Here is a 22,500-nt window from a genome sequence, read left to right as displayed (position 1 = left end):
CCATTCAAAACATAAAGCAATTAAAAATACTGTTTGGCCAGTGGAAAAGATTGAGAAAAACTTTCTCTGAAATAGATTTTATATAATTGATTTCTTTATTCTAAAACAAGGCGAGGATCGGCTACTAAATGAGTTTTAGCATTGTAATGTGACTCACATTCGTATCTCATATTTTCCTAATGTCTTGTACTGTTAAATATCACTGATGAATATAAATATGCAAATGATATGCAGATGAGGATATAGTAAACGAGGCGTTGTAAGCTCATATATGGTTATTTCAGGAGGAGACGCGTGTTCACAATCTTCCTCTGACTGGGATTATAAAGGGAATTCTGTGCAGGTTTTTATAAGTCTGAATATTTTTTGGCGTTCACCATTTTTGTCTTTCGGGCGCACACACACTTTTAGTGCGGATCCTACACACAGTTTTATAAACAAAACCCCTGGTGAAGAGGCTCAACAACCTCCATGATGAAACACTTCAAGAGTTGCATGTTATTTTCTGAAGAAAGTCTGATGAAGTTTCAGCTGAAGGTGTGAACAGGAGCACTCACTACACACACACACACACCAGGAACTATAAAAAGCTCTGTTTATTCTGACTGCACAGATATTTCTGTCTCTCCGCTTCTGGCCTCGTCCCTCGGGGAATGAAGTATTTGCTTGCCCATCTTTGGCATTGGCTGGGGTTTGTTTTGGGCTTGAAATGTTATATTTCAGAATGGTTTGGGGTATTTTTAGAGTATATAATTTCTGCAGAATGTGCCCGTGGGTAAGAGCTGACCGCGCCGATGGGTCTAACGCTCCGCCAGCTGGTTCAGCTCTTTTCCAACCAGCAGCGAATTTTAGTTCTTCAAGATAGTGGTTTCTAATCTAACTCACCTTAAGTGATACTTAACCTTGTACATAATGAAAACCCACTTCCTGTTTCTCCAATATTTTTAGTTTCCTGCTTTAAATAAAGTACTTAATTACAGTATTTAAAGTTGGCATGAAATGTAAATTGTGCTCATCTCTTCCCTAATGTGTCGTATATTGTGTCGAGTGAAACGCTTCTGGAACACGAACAAATGTGGGCGGGGCTTGATTGTGTCTGTGGGGTGATTGGATGGTTGTGGTTTGCTATTGGCTGATCTCATGTGAGTGACAGGTTAAAGCCCCGCCCTCGTCATCAGAGAAGAGATGCTGCAAGAGGAAGTTCTTCTGATTCAAGATTATTAACACAATAATGATGTGCACCGATGAATCATTTATAATAAACACTGCAATATTCCTTAAAATAAGAATCAGCCATTTTGATTTCATGGTAAGTTAGGCATTTCTTGATATTTTATCATGTTCTTTTTTTTTGTTCTTCTTTTTTTTTATATTCTGTTCTTTACTAAACAAGCCCAAGAAATGCCTCTCATCTTTTCTCCAGGGTGTTTCAGCGATTCCTCATGCAGTAGTTTCTCTCTGAGAACCTGAAATGTGTGTTTGTTTTCTCTCAGCTGGCATCAATCAGCTCTTGTTCTCTCGCTCACAAACGCTCCTTCACTGAAGCTCTATTTGGATTGGCTGTTTTATCACTACAGCCTGATCTTTAATAGCAGATGCCTCTCTCGAACACTGCTTCATTGTGTTTAGTGCCGAGTGTCTTCAGGCACAGTATGATTGACTCTACAGGTGAGGTCTGTGTGTTGGGCTGAACACAAGATTGTGTGTGTGTGTGTGTGTGTGTGTGTGTGTGTGTGTGTGTGTGTGAGTGTGTATGTGTTCTCTCACCAGTTGTGGCGTGTCGTGCAGCAGTGTGTGTGTTCCCTTTCGAGGGACCCTTTGGGGAACGTTCATTTTCCATGGCGAGCCAACTGCAGTTTAAGAGGTGTGTGTATCGCCGTCCGAGATATGTAATGGATGGGGACACACACCAAATGTGTTACACTGCTTGGGGAGCGCAGCACGCTCAGGCAGCTCTCTAGGGTAGATTTTTAAAGACAATGGCCAGGCTTGCGTTCCCTGTGGTTCGGGTCACATCATGGGGTTCACAGATGGGTCTGGCAGGGGACCCTGAGACTGCTGAGGCTCTCCTTCCTCGCTCTGATGATCTCCTTCCTCGTGCGAAAGCTCACCCACGAGTGGAGAACCCGATGCTTGAGCTGTCTGCTTCTGAGGAAGTGGATGTGCTCAGCATCGAAGGCGGGGATTTTAAAGATTCGCCACTTCATGTCCCCGCATATGAGAAGCTGGTAGAGGTTGATTCTCGTGTCGTGGACAGACTAAGCATCAGCTGGCCACGTGAAAGTCAGGAAGGGCAGGCGAAAAGCAAGTTGGACGAGCACTTCCTGCAGCACAGAGAGCTACCTCATCACCAGAGTTTGCCGTTCTTTCCCGATTTACACAAGTAACAACGAGTTGTGTAAATCGTGGAACAAACCACACACCTCTCGTCTGCCCAACCCCCGAGTATTAGATTACAGTAACATCATATGGGGCAAAGGGATGATGCCGCGGGTAAAGGAGCCTTTGGCTAGTTATCTTTCTCCCAATGCTGCGTCATCCCTAAAAACCCTGGTGCTGCCCACGAAACCCTGCCGTCATACATCTACTTTGGTGGGCAAGGCTTATATGGCTGCATGCATACAATGGCAGTGTTGCAGGCTTACCAGACCGACCTGAAAAAAAAAAAAAAAAAAAAAAAAAAAAAAAAAAAAAACCTGCACCATTGGCCGTTCTATAGTGGATATGGTGGTCACGGAGAGGCACTTGTGGTTCTGTCGGGCATCATGGAGAAAGACAGGGCTTTCCTCCTTAATGCCCGATTTTACCTTCTGGCCTGTTCGGCGACGCTGTCAGTACGGTCGTCGACAGGTTTCAGGAGGCGAAAAGGTGGTTTCCAGCGAACGCACGCTGCACTGTCTGCCTCACAGGCTTGCGGCCAGGCAGCGGTCGCGTCCTGGTTCCCTTAGTAGAATATTTCAAGGCATGGCAAAACCTACCAAATATTTCTCCTTGGATCCTGTGTAGGATAGAGAAGGGTTACAGACTGCAGTTTGATTTCCGCCCACCGAAATTCAGCGGGGTGGTGTGGACTGTAGTCGACCCAGTGCAGGGTCGGGTATTGGAACAAGAAGTAAACTCCCTGCTGGTAAAGGAGGCCATAGAGTATGTTCCTCCGCTGGACAGGGAGTCCGGGTTTTACAGCCACTACTTCATAGTTCCCAAGAAGGATGGGGGCGTTGCGTCTAATTCCAGATCTAAGGCACTTGAATTGGTCTTTGAGGAGATTCAGGTTCAAGATGCTCACTATTCCCACAATTGTGAGTCAGATCAAATCCAAGGATTGGTTTGTCACGATAGATCTGAAGGACGCATTCTTCCACATATCCATCCTTCCATCTCACAGGATGTTCCTGAGGTTCGCTTTCGGGGGCGGAGTGTTCCAATATCATTTTTTTTCGTTCGGCCTAGCACTCTCCCCTCACACATTCACGAAGTGCATGGATGTAGCTCAAGCTCTGCTGAGGCTTCAGGGCATCCGTGTAGTAAAGGCAATATCCTCAAAACTATTCCATTTTAGAAAGAAATGGTATCTGCAAGGATTTCCAGTCAGGATTTAGACCGCACCATAGTACTGAGACAGCTCTCATCAGAGTCACAAATGATTTGCTCTTATCATCCGATCGTGGCTGTATCTCTCTATTAGTGTTACTCGATCTTAGTGCTGCATTTGATACTATTGACCACAACATTCTTTTAAATAGACTTGAAAATTATGTTGGCATTAGTGGAATTGCACTAGCATGGTTTAAATCATACTTATCTGACCGTTATCAGTTTGTAGCAGTAAATGAAGAGATGTCTTATCGATCCCAAGTTCAGTATGGCGTACCACAAGGCTCAGTACTAGCACCGCTGCTGTTCACTCTGTACATGCTACCATTAGGAGATATCATTAGGAAACATGGAATTAGCTTTCACTGTTATGCCGACGATACTCAGCTGTATATTTCTTCAAAACCTAACGAAACTTACCAATTCACAAAATTAACGGAATGCATAGCTGATATAAAAAATTGGATGACTTGTAATTTCCTTCTACTTAATTCTGAAAAAACAGAGATTCTAATTATTGGATTATGTTTCTAGTATCTGTAAAACCGCCTTTTTCCATCTTAAAAATATATCTAAATGATGTCATATTCTCTCAATGACAAATACGGAACAATTAGTTCATGCGTTCATGACCTCAAGGCTAGATTATTGTAATGCTATTATGGGTGGTTGCCCTGCACGCTTAATAAACAAACTACAGCTGGCCCAAAACGCAGCACCTCGAGTTCTTACCAGAACCAGGAAGTATGACCATATTAGCCCCGTTCTGTCAACACTGCATTGGCTCCAGTGTTAATTTCGTTGACAAATAATTTTCGGCATTATTTTCGTCAACAACATTTTTTCACAGACGAAAACGAGACGATAACTAAATAAAAACTAGTTTTGAATGACAAAAACTATGACGAAAATCTATTGACATTTTCAGTTACAGTAATTATATAGTTACAGTAGTTAAATCTGTATCTGTTTTGCATGTTCAAACTTTAAAATCATGCATATTAGCAGGTTAATATATGTTTTCTCCAGGAGTATATGGGTTTGGGAATTTTTGAGAAATTCTAAATTAATGCATTTCAATTTAAACCCATTATATTTTAAATCTACAGTCGATTTAGTTGACTAAAATATTATTGTATTTCGTCGACTAAAACTAGACTAAAACTAAAACAATTCAGATGACTAAAATATGACTAAAACTAAATGGCATTTTAGTCAAAAGACTATGACTAAAACTAAATCAAAATTTGCTGTCAAAATTAACACTGATTGGCTCCCTATTAAACATCATATACATTTTTAAATATTGCTGATTACTTACAAAGCACTAAATGTTTTAGCTCCCCAGTACTTTAGCGAGCTCTTAACGCATTATAGTCCTTCACGTCTATTGCAATGTCAAAATTCCGGCCAGTTGATAATACCTAGAATATCAAAGTCGACTGCTGGCGGAAGATCCTTCTCCTGTTTAGCACCAAAACTTTGGAACAGTCTTCCTACCATTGTCCGGGAAGCAGACACACCCTGTCAGTTCGAATCTAGACTAAAAACACATCTCTTTGACCTAGCATTCACATAATACATTATAGACTTCTATAATTCAATGTTAGGCTGCATAGATTAGGTCAGCTGAAACCGGGAACACTTCCCATACATTTCACACTTCCCGTTCTGCATGATCAGGGCTACGTGCAGATGCCTTCGTTCCCTATCCATGTGGAAGAAACCTTGGTTCCTGTCACAAGGTCCTGTGGTGTGAGCGTCATGCCACCGGAAAGCCGTTTCGACGGACGCCTCCCTCACGGGCTGGGCGCGGTCATGGAAGGCCGCTTTACGAGAGTTCTGTGGCAGGACCATCATTCTTCCTGGCCACCACGTTCTTGTGAGAACAGACAATATGTTGGTGGTTTCCTATCTAAATCATCAGGGGGGTCTGAGATCACGTCCTCTATGCAGACTGGCGCATCAGATTCTCCTGTGGTCCCAGGGGAGACTGTTGTCTCTCAGAGCAACATACATACCAGGGGACCAGAATCAGGGAGCAGAGGTCCTGTCGCGGCAGGGGCTGAGGCCCAGAGAATGGAGACTTCACCCCAATGTGGTGGAGTCGATATGTGAGAGGTTCGGCCCAGTGGAATTGCATCTGTTCGCGTCTCGAGAGACGACACACTGTCCATTGTGGTTTTCTCTCACGCGTCCAGCTCTGCTGGGGTTGGATGTCATGGTGCAGGCATGGCCAAGGCTACGTCTGTACGCATTTCCCCCGATCGCTTTGCTCCCGGGAGTTCTGGAGAGAGTCCTTCGCAACGGGGTCAGTCTGCTCCTGGTTGCCCCGTGGTGCCGTCCTGAGTATGATTCTCAGACATAATGTCGCTCCTGGATGGCCCTCCATGGGAGATAACCATCAGGAGGGACCCGCTTTCACAGGCGGAAGGCTCAATATTCTACCCTCAGTCAGAGCTGTGGAAACTGTGGGTCTGGCCCCTGAGGGGGGCACAGTACCGAGAGGCCGGCCTGTCAGCAGGAGAAGTAGAGACCATACTCAGCTCAAGGGCTACCTCCACAAGGAAATTGTACGCCCTGAAATGGAATGTGTTCACCATTTGGTGTAGAGAGCGTGGCATGGACCCAGTTAACTCTCCGGTGGCTTCAGCGCTGGAGTTCCTCTAAGACCGCTTCTCGGCTGTCTCCACACTAAAGGTGTACGTGGCTGCCATTGCGGCTTTCCACACTCCTCTAAGTGATGGGCCTTTGGGAAGACATTAGCTGGGTGTATGGTTCCTGCATGGGGCTTGGAGGATGAGACTCGGACCAGAATTCCCACATGAGACCTGGCAGTGGTTCTAGAAAGGCTGGTTGAGGCCCCCTTTGAACCTTAAGAGTCAGCTGAGGCCAAGAACCTTTCTCTCAAGCCTTTCTCTTAGCTATCACTTCTCTTAGAAGAGTAGGAGATCTTCAGGCCCTCTCTATATCTCCTGAGTGCCCGGAGTTTGCCCCTGCCCCTAATACAGCACGGCCTACGGTTCTGCAGGCTTTTCATCCTCCACATCACATTACAGCGGAAGATGAGAGACTCCATCTGCTCTGCCCTGTCAGAGCTCTCAGTATTTATGTTCAGAGATCCTCTCATTGGCGGAAGTCAGACCAGTTGCTGGTGTGTTTCGGGTCTCCCAAAAAGTGTATCCCTGCTTCTAAACAGGCCATCAGCAACTGGATCGTTCAGGCTATATCTATGGCCTATCAGGTGCGCAGCTTGCCTACACTTTAACCAAAGTGTTGTTGCGACGCAGTGTCTCATTCCCTTCTCAGAGAACAAGGGTTACAGTCGTAACCCGAGACATTTTCTTTTTTCTTTTTTCTCTCATTCTGTTTATATTCACTCGTTTAGCTCTTTCAGCAGCCTCTCATATCCCACTTTTCATTGAACTTTATAAAAAATCTACTCAAACCGGCTTTAAGCGGCGCACTAATGGCTCACTTTACCTCACACTGTCTGAGACCATATTAATTTTTCCATTTGTTCATGACAAGAAACATCTTATTGTGAATTTTACATAACCTGTCAAGACTATATCCAGGTCAGATTTAACTTCTTTTTTTTTTTTTGCATAAAGACAGTAAAGCCTTAGTTGCTACATGATTTTCAGGAGCATTTCATTCTCATTACTACTAATAGTGCTAAGTACTAATAAAATAATGATAATCTAATGGACGAGATTGATGGGAATTGTGTGTGTGTGTTTCAGGTTCTAGCACTAGCAGACGCAGCAGAAGACACCCGGGAGCGTTTAAACCAGGCGTTTGTGCGTTTGAGGAGCGCGACTCACCTGCTCATCCTGTTGCTGTCTCTGTGGCAGGGTCTGAACTCAGAGCAGAGCGACATCCTGGAGGCCACACTACTGCCCCTGCTGACCGACACACCACAACTGGTGAGAGAACACACACACACTACTGCCACTGCTGACTGACACACCACAACTGGTGAGAGAACACACACACACTACTGCCACTGCTGACCAACACACGACAACTGGTGAGAGAACACACAAACTAGAGGTCTGCACAGGATTTAAACTGAAGCCCAAAATCATTTAACCCGACCCGACCTGCCATTCCTTCAAGGATGAATGGCAGGGAGAAATCTGGGACATGTAGCACTGGCGCTGATGTCAACGCCGTCTGTATTCTTTTGGAAGGCTCTCTCGGCTGCAGCATCCCATTGTACTTTATCTGGCTGGCCCTTCTTGGTCAGGTCAAGTTGGTCAGGGGGCAAGCCAGAGAAGAGAATCTCAGAAAAATACATCTATAACCCTCTGAGGTCTGAGCTGTTTTCTGGGCCCTGGAGGTGTTCTGACATGCTCTGACATTTCTGGTTATTTCTGTTACTTGTGACATTTTCATGGCTAAAGTCTGATTACACTGTATTCAGCACAAACTCTGCTACAATAATATATCAGCAGCATGTATGTAAAAGTTTGTAGTTTTGAGATAATGACATTTATGCGTGGTTTGTGAAAATACAAAAAAAAATTCTCACTGAAATAAGGTCATGAAACCCATACTGATTATTTCTTCACAAGACTTTTGAAAATTGTATGATGTAGCCTAGAATATTTGCTGCAAAACTATGTGAAAATCACCCTGACTGCTCATTCAGATAAGACAATATATTGATTTAAAATTTTTACGACGTGTTTTGTGTGAAAAAGCTTTATGCGGGAGCTCATTAATATGTAAGCTTTTCACACCTGAGAAAGACAAAGAACCTCCCCTAACGGCCCTATTAGGAGCTATCAGGCCCTGTCATTCTGAGCAACCTTGCACAAAGAATGAGGAGATTTGAAAAAGAATGGCTTTTAAATTGTTTGGATTTATTTACAACACAACATAATCCAAAGATACACAACAAATGCCAAAAAAGCACTTCAAAGACAGAGACCTTTGTGCCATTCCTAAAAACATTGTACATACCTTTCATTTCCAAGATTTTCACTTTACCATGTTCACGTACAGAGACTCATGTGAATGTTGAAGTCCTCAGTGGCATCTGGGCCCTGAAAAAAAAAAGTGAACATACTGATATCAAGAGAAAGGCCTGCACGATTTTGGAAATAAATATTAGATTTTTCTGGTTAAAATTGCTTTTTACAATTCACAGAATACACACACACACACACACACACACACACACACACACACACAAATGTTTCCAACAATATATAGTGAACACCAGGTTTGTTGTGCCTTGTAGGCATAAGGTATATGCGCAGTGCCGGATAAAATTATAATAACAATAAATAACCTATAGCAGTATAAATCTTCCAAAAGATTTCAGTAACAACTAAGCTAGAGAAAAATATATTGATTATCATGTTACTTCAAATGTTTCCATCCGTTATGATGATATGAAATGAGATAATAATAAAAACATGAAGCCGTTTGGTGCGTTTTGCTTTCATCCAAAATATGATACAGTGCATTCAAACGCGATCGCGCAGCAAAATATAATACATTGAAACGCGATCGCTATCCAAAATATGATACATTCAAACGCGATCACGCTCAAATATAAAACATTATGGTTACCATATACATATCTACGTTTGAGCAGATATCCACAAACACAGTAACAGTAAACACTGGTCTAAATATTATAATATTCCCCATATATCTAGCAACAGTTCAACTGCAACGTGACATTTATGCAACAATAACAAACTAATATGTAAGAATTTCTTACCTTACATCTTTCTTGTCTTCAAATCGCGTTCTTCTTCTTCTGAGGTAGCCTAAATCCAATGTAAGCTCACGCACGTCTTTCAAACTCGACGAAAAGTGAAGTGAAGTGTTTTGTTGTTGAGGTAATGAGCGTTCGCGTTCCATGTGGAGATTTGCATGTGAATATCTTTTGCGCGAATGGGCGTGGCCAAATTAACTGTTGAGCAAGCGTTTGAGAAGCTGGACATCTTGTTGGTTTTATACAAATTACTTAAACAGAGAATATTTGTTTTCGTTTTGAATCCGATCATTTAAAAGTACACACTTAAATGTTTATAAAGGTATATGGCTCATAAATGTGTGACAAGTATTCGCTGAGTTTTGTTTCAGTTTATAGACGTGCTCAAGAAAAAAAAGTTCAGGCATAACGCACACCCTGTTTATTTTCTTTATTTTACAAAAGCACAATGTTTTGATTTGATTGTAAGTGGACACATACAAAAGGAGAGATATCACAGATTCTTTTTTTATATTTCTTTTTTCTGTATGACCATAAATGACGGAGTAATTTAAGTTTATAGTGCTACAATGTGGAGAAAATCCAGCAAAACGCGCCCGCACGTTTGTCGACCTCAGAGGGATAATACCCGGCTAACCCCTGGAAGGCACGTACCTGTTTCTTTGTAGAGGGCCGGGGATTCTCGCCTTTACTTTTCCCTCTTGCGGTTCAATAAGTCCCCTTCCAATGCAATAACCCAGGTATTGTGCCTCCGAAAGCCCCAGATTATATTTTTGAGGGTTAGCCGTTAGTCCAGACCGATGTAGCGCAGTCAGCAGTAAATCAGTCAAAGTAAATGTTCCTCCCAGCTCTCAGAGTGGATGACCACTTCAGCCAGGTAGGCGGCTACATAGGCCTGTTGTCAAGTCAAGTCATGTCATGTCAAGTCAAGTCAAGTCAAGTTTATTTATATAGCGCTTTTCACAACATAGGTTGTATCAAAGCAGCTTCACAGTAATAAATTAAAACAATACATCAATGTTTGTTTCTAGTGGAACGTCCACGTTTGGTAATGCTGATCAATAGTATCGTTGATTGATTAATTCAATTAAATATCCCCAAATATCCCCAACTGAGCAAGCCAAAGGCAACAGTGGCAAGGAACCGAAAAACTCCATCAGGTGACCTAATGGAGAAATAAAAACCTTGGGAGAACCCGGGCTCAAGTCATCTTCATTTATATAGTGCTTTTAACAATGTAGATTGCTTCAAAGCAGCTTTACAGAGATAAACGTATAATTTAAGGTAACAGAGATTATTTTGGCTTTATAGCGGTTCTTTAATAAAGTTATTTTCCAGCTAAAGTTAGTTTTGATTGATTCGCTTCCGTCGCAACGATCATTTGTTATTAAATTTGGGGCCGCTAAAACGACACCATTCTCTCTACACAGACTTTCAACGGGAACCTGTGAGAAACGCTGATGGCGCTCACATGCGCATTAAGAATTGGTTCTATAGTTATGTGCGTTTGAATATATGTGCGCAGGTTTGGAATTCCCTACAAACCAAGCCTAAACAAAGTACTGGCGTTTCCTTATAATTTTTGATACAGAATTTTATTTTATTTTATCAATTCGGGGTAGGTACGCGAATTGAGTTTCCAGACAACGCTTTATCTGTAGAGTGGTAAAGGGATCCTCCATAGGGAGAGACTAGTTGGCACTTCAGCACTGCGTTGGATCAGGTCCAGGCGAAGGTCCTTCATCAGATCTGGATACGGCCTGAATCCGGCAGGCTGCGGGAAAACCTCGGGATAAACAAAGACACTAAAATTAGCGTAGATGCCATTCTTCTTATGATGTAACGAGTACATCAGGATTTATGGGAAGTGTTCCCGGTTCCAGCTGACCTAATCTATGCAGCCTAACATTGAATTATAGAAGTCTATAATGTGTTATGTGAATGCTAGGTCAAAGAGATGTGTTTTTAGTCTAGCTTTGAACTGACAGAGTGTGTCTGCTTCCCGGACAATGTTAGGAAGACTGTTCCAAAGTTTTGGTGCTAAATAGGAGAAGGATCTACCGCCAGCAGTCGATTTTGATATTCTAGGTATTATCAACTGGCTGGAATTTTGAGATCGCAATAGAGGTGAAGGACTATAATGCGTTAAGAGCTCGCTCAAGTACTGCAGAGCTAAACCATTTAGTGCTTTGTAAGTAATCAGCAATATTTAAAATGTATACAATGTTTAATAGGGAGCCAGTGCAGTGTTGACAGAACCGGGCTAATATGGTCATACTTCCTGGTTCTGGTAAGAACTCGAGCTGCTGCGTTTTGAACTAGCTGTAGTTTGTTTATTAAGCGTGCAGGGCAACCACCCGGTAGAGCATTACAGTAATCTAGCCTTGAGGTCATGAACGCATGGACTAATTGTTCCGCATTAGTCAGTGAGAGCATATGACGTAATTTAGATATATTTTTAAGATGGAAAAATGCGGTTTTACAGATAGTAGACACGTGACTTTCAAATGAAAGATTGGTATCTAAGAGCACACCCAGGTTCCTAACCGACGACGAAGACTTAACGGAGCAGCCATCAAGTGTTAGACAGTATTCTAGGTTATTACGTGAGGAAGTTTTTTGTCCAATAATTAGAATCTCTGTTTTTTCAGAATTTAGAAGTAGGAAATTACGAGTCATCCAATTTTTTATATCAGCTATGCATTCCGTTAATTTTGTGAATTGGTAAGTTTCATTAGGTTTTGAAGAAATATACAGCTGAGTATCGTCGGCATAACAGTGAAAGCTAATGCCATGTTTCCTAATGATATCTCCTAATGGTAGCATGTACAGAGTGAACAGCAGCGGTCCTAGTACTGAGCCTTGTGGTACGCCATACTGAACTTGTGATCGATGAGACATCTCTTCATTTATTGCTACAAACTGATAACGGTCAGATAAGTATGATTTAAACCATGCTAATGCAATTCCACTAATGCCAACATAATGTTCTAATCTATTTAAAAGAACGTTGTGGTCGATGGTGTCAAATGCAGCACTAAGATCGAGTAACACTAATAGAGCGACACAACCACGATCGGATAATAAGAGCAAATCATTTGTGACTAATGAGGGCAGTCTCAGTACTATGGTCCGGTCTAAATCCAGATGGGAAATCTTCGCAGATATCATTTCTTTCAAGAAAGGAACAGTTGTGAGGATACTGCTTTTTCTAATATCTTTGACAGAAAAGGTAGATTCGAGATCGGCCTGTAATTGACTAATTCTGTAGGATCAAGTTGCGTTTTTTTAACAAGCAGTTTAATCACAGCCAGTTTAAAGGTTTTTGGTATGTATCCTAGAGACAAAGATGAATTAATGATATTAAGAAGAGGATCTGTGACCTCTGGAAGTATTTCTTTCAGTAGCTTAGTCGGTATAGGGTCTAACATACATGTTGTAGATTTAGATGATTTAACGAGTTTAGTAAATTCTTCCTACTCTATAGCAACGAACGAATCAAGTTTTTCCTCAGGGAGACTACAATGCACTGCCTGATGTGATACTGTAGTAGACGGTTGCATAGTTATAATTTTCTCCCTGATATTATCAATATCTTATAAGTGAAGAAGTTCACTTCTGTGAAGAAGTCATTACTGCTGTGTTGCTTGGAAACTTCTGGGCTTGAAGCTTTCTTTTTCGTTAGTTTAGCCACCGTTTCAAATAAATACCTAGGATTATGTTTATTTTCTTCTAATAGGTTTGAAAAATAAGCAGATCTAGCAGCTTTTAAGGCCTCTCTGTAAGCAATCAAGCTCTCTTTCCATGAAATGCGAAAAATCTCTAGTTTTGTTTTCTTCCAGCAACGCTCCATTTTTCTGGCTGCTCTCTTAAGGGCCCGAGTGTGCTCGTTGTACCACGGGGTTGGACTATTTTCTTTAATCTTCTTTAACCCTCTGAGGTCTAAGGGTTTTTTGGGGTCCTTGAGATGTTCTGACATGCCCTGACATTTGTGCTTTTTTCAGTTGCTTATAAACATATTAATGGCAAAGGTGTAATTACACTCTATTTAGCACAAACAGGGCTACCATAATATGTGAGCAACGTGCATGTACATGTTTGTATTTTTGAGAGAATAATGTTTATGCATGGTTATTGAAAAAACTAAAAACTAAAGTTTCTGAAATAAGGCCACAAAACACATACTAAATATGTGTCAATAAGACTTTTGACTAATGGATGTCATAGAGTTGCCTAGAGTTTTTTCTTCAAAATCATGTGAAAATCATCCTGCTTAATCATTCACATAAAACAATACATTGATTTAAATCTGATAAAACACTTTTTGTTTGGAAAGGCAATATGCGCAAAGGGCGTCAACGATCCAACACCATCATGCATATTTAGTGGTTCACACCTGAGGAGACAATGGGGCCCGCATACTTAATGAGCCATTCATTCAGGTGTGTTGCTGAGCCACAAGAAAGAATGCAAGAGCATTGGTTCACAGTTGGAAGCATCTCAAATTATTATTATTTTTTTACAAATTGTGCTTGCAAATTGTATAATATCCAAGGAAAACATGTCTAGTAATTGTGCAGTTAATTCTCATACTGTATGTTCAGTTTTGGAATATGTATCCTCTCCCCAAATTTGTCAATAATAAAACAGAATAAAAATTATTTAAAGAAAAGGCTTATATTTACCTTTTAAAATTTGTTTACATCTACCTTGTAAATATATATATATATTTTTATTAAAAAGGTTACAATTACAACAACAATTCAAGTGTAATCTTTCTTTGTAAAAACTAAAGTATACATTTTATCATACATATTTCAAAGTTAAGGATTCATTACTTTGAATATAGCCTACATTGACAAAACATACTATATTTAACATATTAGCAAAAATTGGCAAACAAAAGCTTATTTGAGGTGGCAGATATTTTACAGTAAAAATATATAAACTATCCAAAACTAGTCAACAAAATGTTGTCTTTCATATGTCTGTAACATAGGTCTTTCGTTTTTATTATAAGGAATATAAATGTTAATTTGCAGTTTAATACGTTGCTTATACAAATACATTTTATTTCAACATATTTCAGTCGATTTTTACTCATCTCAGTATAGCAATATAGTTTGCTAAAAGTGGATCATTCATTCACACACAGAAATGCAATTCAAATTTAAACCGTCTTTTTGCGAGTTGTGGTAAGTAAACAGTGCGCATCTGTGCCATTCATTCATTCACACACAGAAACGCGATTCACTTGAGAATGAAAAAAACTTACTACAGTATTCCATCCGTTGCTCCTCGAAATACCAGCACTTCTGAGGTACATTTTCCATTATTATTATTACGATAGCTGCGAGACAGTGTAAACAAGTACAATGATCTGAATAAACTTGATGTGTTTTCTCGGGCTGATATGGGAGCATTCACAGTTTGCATGGATTGCGTTTGAATAGCGCGCACTCTCCGTGGGCGGGGTCACATTAAAAATAATTAGCTGAGATGAGAAGGACTGACATCTCGCTCTTTTCATACAGATTACATAAACAGAGAAAATTACTTCATTTAAAGGAAGAGAATTCAAGCTTCATGCCTGTGTGTCTGTATGCCTGTTTGACTGAGTATTTGCTGAGTTATGGTTCATTTTCGGACGCGTTTCAGAATTGACTTCACTGACAGAGAGAAGGCAGAACTTACATCATGTTTATTTTTCTTTATTTGGCAAAAAGCGCAACACTTTGCTTTTCTTGTCAGTATACACAAAAATAATACACTCTTAACAGGATCGATTGATGTATAACACAAGCATATAAGATAAAAATTAATATTAGTATTTTGATTCTTTTTTGCACTGATAAGGAAAAAAACGAGCCTATTGCGCCGGTGCGATAGCCAACCTCAGGGGGTTAAGCGCAACGGAGCAACTGTGTCTAAAGTGCTGGGAAAGAGAGAGTTAAAAGTTTCTGTTGCAATATCGAGTTCTTCTAAGCTATCCGGGATGCTGAGATGATGAAACTGATCAGGAAGATTATTGATAAAGCAATTTTTAGTGGCAGAAGTGATAGGTCTAACATATTTGAAACACGGAGTCGGCTTTGCAGCCTTGGCTAAATGAAGTTTACACGAGACTAGATAATGATCTGAGATGTCATTGGTCTGCTGCAGAATTTCAACGGCATCCACATCTATTCCGTTTGATAATATTAGATCTAGAGTATGATTACGACAATGAGTTCACACACCTCTTTAATATTAATTTTGGTGATCTCCGACTGGCGGAGTCGAACATCATTAGTGCCGACGTGAATAACGATCTTAGAGAATTTACGATTAGCATTAGCCAGCACTTTTAAATTTGCTTTGATGTCAGGTGCTCTGGCTCCCGGCAAACGTGTGACTATGGTGGTTGGTGTCTCTATTTTCACGTTCCGTGTAATAGAATCGCCAATAACTAGGGCACAATCAACAGAACTCTCAGTGGGTGTTTCACTGAGCGGGGCAAATCGATTTGTTATGGTAATCGGAACGGAAGAGTGCTATCCATCATAGTCAGAAAATCATAGTCATCCAGGTAGGTTGGTGGGAGGAAGAAATAAACTTGTTGGGGTTCCCCGGTTAGAAGGGGTGTTAGTTTCTGGATCCAGTCAGACTTTTCCCAGCCCCCTCTCCTTGCGACCACCTCAAATGTGTGCAAAAAAGCTTCCGGGTCATCCTGCTCAGTCATCCTTGGAAGTGCCATGGGTTGCGCCGCGGGTCTGGCATCTGCCAAGTGGGTCCTGGTGTAGTCTGAACGAAGACGCACCAGTTCCTCTGCCACCTGATTTTGTCCCACTAGAAGCCATTCTGATAACTGTTGTTGACGTATCAACACTTCGGCGAGATGACGGATGACATCCTCCACACTAGGGGGAAATGTCTGGGGTCCCCTCCCCGCATTCTCTGCCAATGTAGCGCTCCACTACGGGGAAAGAGGAGAACAGACATGCAGTGCAGCGTCACCCCGGAAAGGCGTCTTGTTCAAACAGTGAGAATTTAGGTGCGATCAAAGTCTCTGTGTTTGAAGTGTTCCGTGGTGAGAAGTGCAGTTCCTCCTTGCCCAGCGAAGAGAGGGGAGATTTTGACTTTGAACTTGGGGAAGTCAATCACTCTCTGGGATCCCCAGGTGTTCCCTATGATTAGTGTTGCCAGGGGTGACGAGTGGGGAGCCAGTGATATCTCGTCACAACATACAGTATACATATATAGTTTTTCTTAGTTGCAAACCCGAATCGACCCGAATCAGAGGTTATTCATTAAACATTAACCTGAGTTTTTCAGGACCTGTCGACCTCGGGTCGGCTAGCAGACCTCTAACACACACTCTTGTTATAGTCAAAATCCTTTGGATTCTTACATTAGCTCTGTATCTGAAATGTCAGTTGATTGCTGAAAATCTCTCCCATCCACCACAGCTCTCAAACTGAACTCATATTCAAACTATAAATGCTTCAGCTTGATAAAACGGAGCCATGCATGAGAGTCATACACGTTTGGAACAACATGAGGGTAAAATGATGACAGAATTATTTTTTCTTAATGGGCTATTGCTTTAAATATGAGTCTTTTAATTTACTTAAAGGGGTCATATAATGGTACATTCACTTTTACAAGTTGATTGTACTGAAATATGTGTTGGCAGTGCCTGTACACAACCATCATATAATTCCCCCGTCTCAAATCGAGCCATCTGACCGTGCGACGTCCCCTCCCACGATTGTTAATTGACAGCAACGTTTCAACTCAGACCCGCCCTGAGCGAGCTGTCATCATAGTCCGCCATTGTTCATATGCTGGAGCAGAATGGCGTCTAAGCGATTGTGGTGTTCTGTTCTTGGGTGTAATAATGAACACAGCATCATATTGATGTTCCTAAATCCGAACCGCTGAAGACGCAGTGGCTGAGTTTGTTTTCGAAGGGAATATTCCCCACGATCAACGTCAATGCTTTCATGTTTGCGCAAATCATATCACACACCAGACTGCTTTAGACACGAGGGTCAGTGTAAAGCTGGTTTTGCTAAGAAGCTGCTCCTGAAAAAAGGATCGGTACCAACTATTCGTGCTCCTGCTGCTCCTCCAGAAGAACTAAAGTGAGTGTAACGTTTTATTAACCTTTATATTAATATTTATATTAATCTTTGCAAATCGCTAGCACACTTCACGATGAATGCGGCTAAGGTTTACACTCAGGGTACATTACGGCATGTTTTCTATATACGACGTTCTCAATATAATTCATAATCCCACGTTTATAATGAACAACGCGTTATGGTTATTGTGTTATTATTACAAACGGTGTCTGCACAGAACAGAGGGGCGGGGTCAGCAAAGCTCATTATCATTTAAAGACACATGCACTGAAACGGCGTGCTGAAAACAGAGCTGTTTTTGACCAGGTAAAATGAGTGTTTTCCTACAATACTAATGAGAATTTTTAATTAAAGTGTATTACAAACTTTTCATTTAGACCCTAAAAAATCATATTAGCTTGTACAAAAATGGCATTATATGACCCCTTTAATCAAATCCCTGAAGTCTGATACCAATGCAGTAAAAACCCACCGTTGATTTTATCCCAGTGTGATGAGCCTCAACCGCTTTATGAAACTGCCTGAGTTTAAGAGATAGAGAGCTAAAGAGAGAAACTGACATTTTGTTGTAAAATGAACAGGATAGATTTAGAGAGAATAGAGAAACCGAGGGAAAGCCGCACACACAATCCTGTCTACTGCTGGAACCCTGACCCCTCCTTACAGCTTACACACACACACACACACTCTCTCTCTCTCTCTCCTGTCTCCCTGCTGGAGCCCCGACCCCTTCCTCACAGCCTTTCTGTAAAACCTAAAGTGTCCGTCCCAGCCAGTATAATTCCTGCAGTGCTTTATCAGTTCAGCGGCTCCAGTGATGATGATCTTCTGATACGGTGAAACAGACTCCAGTGTCGTTGTGTTCTTTCTGATGTCAGTTCTCACATGTGCAGGCTTGTCTTGTCACTCATTGCTTTAGGAAAACTTTTGTTTCAAATGTCTCAAAAGCAGTTCATTACGCTCACTATGTACTCTGCTGTCTAGTGTATGAACTTTATAAGGTTTTTTGTCATATAATAGACAGTCTTCTTCCTCTTCATAAGGAAAGCTGTGACAGTTGAGCGCATGAAGTGTCCAATATTCTACATTAAGTGCTTTTCAATGTTCACACTAATTTAAAATACAAAATGGCATAAATAGTGCACAAGTATACAAACTGGGACGCAGCTGTTGATTAAAATGAGGCCGTCTTGAGACCAAAGAACTCAATGTCATTAGGAAAACATCATAATTGTGGAGATAATTTATGCATGGACAGATATTTATTGTGCATTTTCACCTTGTTTGCTGTCGATTGTAATGCAGACAGACATGATGCTTCCAATCATAAGGCTTTGTCAGAAGAAATGTGCTATTACTATTTGTGTTTAAACTTGTTTCATCTGATGGGCAGAACATTTAATGAAATTAAATTTGAATTAAGTAGCAACTTGAGCCATATCTATAGATGAGCTCTTTTAGTGAACTATATTAGTGAAGCCTCTAATTTACTGATATGAACGAACTGGTGTGACGTCATTTCTAACAAACTCAGACCAAAACAAAGGTCATTTCAGGAGTTCGAAACAGCTTACCAAAGTGACCTTTCCAGAAACACCTCTGAACTCCCATTGGTCTGTGGTGATGATGTAATAGGTGGGTGTGGCTCTGGTCTGTGGTGATGATGTAATAGGTGGGTGTGGCTCTGGTCTGTGGTGAAGATGTAATAGGTGGGTGTGGCTCTGGTCTGTGGTGATGATGTAATAGGTGGGTGTGGCTCTGGTCTGTGGTGATGATGTAATAGGTGGGTGTGGCTCTGGTCTGTGGTGATGATGTAATAGGTGGGCGTGGCTCTGGTCTGTGGTGAAGATGTAATAGGTGGGTGTGGCTCTGGTCTGTGGTGATGATGTAATAGGTGGGTGTGGCTCTGGTCTGTGGTGATGATGTAATAGGTGGGTGTGGCTCTGGTCTGTGGTGATGATGTAATAGGTGGGTGTGGCTCTGGTCTGTGGTGATGATGTAATAGGTGGGTGTGGCTCTGGTCTGTGGTGATGATGTAATAGGTGGGTGTGGCTCTGGTCTGTGGTGATGATGTAATAGGTGGGTGTGGCTCTGGTCTGTGGTGATGATGTAATAGGTGGGTGTGGCTCTGGTCTGTGGTGAAGATGTAATAGGTGGGTGTGGCTCTGGTCTGTGGTGATGATGTAATAGGTGGGTGTGGCTCTGGTCTGTGGTGATGATGTAATAGGTGGGTGTGGCTCTGGTCTGTGGTGATGATGTAATAGGTGGGCGTGGCTCTGGTCTGTGGTGATGATGTAATAGGTGGGTGTGGCTCTGGTCTGTGGTGATGATGTAATAGGTGGGTGTGGCTCTGGTCTGTGGTGATGATGTAATAGGTGGGTGTGGCTCTGGTCTGTGGTGATGATGTAATAGGTGGGTGTGGCTCTGGTCTGTGGTGATGATGTAATAGGTGGGTGTGGCTCTGGTCTGTGGTGATGATGTAATAGGTGGGTGTGGCTCTGGTCTGTGGTGAAGATGTAATAGGTGGGTGTGGCTCTGGTCTGTGGTGATGATGTAATAGGTGGGCGTGGCTCTGGTCTGTGGTGATGATGTAATAGGTGGGTGTGGCTCTGGTCTGTGGTGATGATGTAATAGGTGGGTGTGGCTCTGGTCTGTGGTGATGATGTAATAGGTGGGTGTGGCTCTGGTCTGTGGTGATGATGTAATAGGTGGGTGTGGCTCTGGTCTGTGGTGATGATGTAATAGGTGGGTGTGGCTCTGGTCTGTGGTGATGATGTAATAGGTGGGCGTGGCTCTGGTCTGTGGTGATGATGTAATAGGTGGGCGTGGCTGTGGTCTGTGGTGATGATGTAATAGGTGGGTGTGGCTCTGGTCTGTGGTGATGATGTAATAGGTGGGTGTGGCGCTGGTCTGTGGTGATGATGTAATAGGTGGGTGTGGCTCTGGTCTGTGGTGATGATGTAATAGGTGGGTGTGGCTCTGGTCTGTGGTGATGATGTAATAGGTGGGCGTGGCTCTGGTCTGTGGTGATGATGTAATAGGTGGGTGTGGCTCTGGTCTGTGGTGATGATGTAATAGGTGGGTGTGGCTCTGGTCTGTGGTGATGATGTAATAGGTGGGTGTGGCTCTGGTCTGTGGTGATGATGTAATAGGTGGGTGTGGCTCTGGTCTGTGGTGATGATGTAATAGGTGGGTGTGGCTCTGGTCTGTGGTGATGATGTAATAGGTGGGCGTGGCTCTGGTCTGTGGTGATGATGTAATAGGTGGGCGTGGCTCTGGTCTGTGGTGATGATGTAATAGGTGGGTGTGGCTCTGGTCTGTGGTGATGATGTAATAGGTGGGTGTGGCTCTGAGGCTCCGCCTTCTCGGAGGTGTAAATCTTAATTTCTTCTGTTCAGACGCGAGTGAAACATGAACACGCTTTATACACAAATACGCCGCGAACTCTATGGGCGCCGCCATCTTGCCTGCCGCCATTACTGCGTGCCTGCGAAGTGTGAGGGTGTGACACTTGTCGTTGTCCTCTAATGACATATCAATGAAGCGGATCCTGGGGCTTAAATATTGTGATTGTCAAAACATTTTAGTTACTAAACTGAATTTTATTAGGTTTAGTGACAACATGTTGCAATGTTTATATTATATGGTACAATTTCTGGTAAGTTTTTTTTATTATTGCTTGAAACAATTTCAGGATTTCAATTCAGTTCAATTCTTGTGATTTGTTTTAATATTGACTAATTTGGGTAAATATTAGGTACACAAGATAGGCGTTATTTTTTCTCAAGAAAAAAATTCTCACCTAATGCTGTAAGTTAAACATACAGAGAGCCTTATCAGCTGGCAGTATTATTTAAGGTTAAAAATAACTCAAATTAAATATAATGCGTTTTTTTTATTATAATAACAACTTTATTTAATGATATAAGAAAACATATAATAAATATGTAATATAGTACACATATTTAGCAAAATACTCTCTATAGCTCTTTTTTTCTTTCCTGAGGTAAATGTTATGTGACATAATTGTTCTCCAGCTGTTTTATTGACCCTTTCCGCGGTTAAAAAATACACTGATTGATCGATATTATGTATGATTAATATACATTTCGGTAGGTTATGCTACTGTTTCTTTTGACATTGTTCATTCGTGTTTATTTACTATTAAGTTATGATCGGTTCACGTGCCATAGGGATCTGTCACGTCACATTTACAAACGCCAAAATATTTATTGTTTGAATTTCATAATAAAATTGACAGAATCTGAGAGCTGAGCTTTTTTTTATATCATAAGTAACCTGCTCTGTCTAGTCTGTCGGTCTCCGTGTCCTCTTCGCTTCTCGATTTTTCTGTGCGTGAGAAATGGATGTGTGGCGTGAGAGCGTGTGAAAAGTGTCAATTGCGTGTGTCTCACGGTGAAAGCGTGAGAGTTGGCAGCTTACAGGTATTCAACATTATTTTATTAATCATCTGGCATGCGAGCTTCAGAACCTAAAGTACAGGGCATTGACTGAAGGTCAGAATTACATGAGCTCCGGATGGATTGGCCAGATACTGCATACCTTCGCAGATGAGCTCACATTAAAAGGTGTCGTGCAGTTTTCACAGGCAGTGAACTCGTACCATAATGTGTCAGTAACAATATAGAGAGAAAATATAACATTTCGTACAGCTACATCTGCTACAGCCGCCTACGGGACCAACGCTACTTCCTTAGCAGCAAGGCACGCAGTAATGGCGGCGCTGCTTTACTTCCGTGTTTCGCCGGATTTGTCTATAGCAGAAACTGAAGCTGTGATTCGACTCGACACCGTTGTTCATGTTTAATACAGTAAAGCTGCTGCTTTAAAGCGATCTATAGTATAAAGTGCTGTATTAATAAACGTGACTGTAGATCTGAATCTCTCTCTCAATCCTCTCTATGATCAGATGCTTTCTGAACCGCTGTTTCTCACCGCTGACATTTCTGTTGTGTGTTTATTCTGTTATTGAGAGGAACGTGAAGCACATATTTACATATTCATCTTAGGGCTGTCGTGGTG

The 22,500-nt window shown here is 41.7% G+C and overlaps 1 protein-coding gene across 2 annotated transcripts in view; it reads left to right on the top strand.

Annotated features, from left to right (window-relative positions):
- Positions 1-22,500, top strand: part of bbs9 (Bardet-Biedl syndrome 9) — a 211,704-nt gene that overhangs the window by 100,316 nt on the left and 88,888 nt on the right. For both annotated transcript variants that reach the window (XM_081388453.1, XM_081388454.1), the window contains exon 19: positions 7,341-7,523. In XM_081388453.1, coding sequence (XP_081244579.1) covers positions 7,341-7,523 — 183 coding nt within the window. The remainder of the gene's footprint in view (positions 1-7,340; positions 7,524-22,500) is intronic.

This window comes from Scardinius erythrophthalmus, assembly GCF_964197995.2.
Source record: "Scardinius erythrophthalmus genome assembly, chromosome: 16".
Classification (NCBI taxonomy): Eukaryota; Metazoa; Chordata; class Actinopteri; order Cypriniformes; family Leuciscidae; genus Scardinius; species Scardinius erythrophthalmus.
The sequence above is the reverse complement of the archived record's forward strand: the minus strand, read 5'-3'. Positions and strand labels throughout refer to the sequence as shown.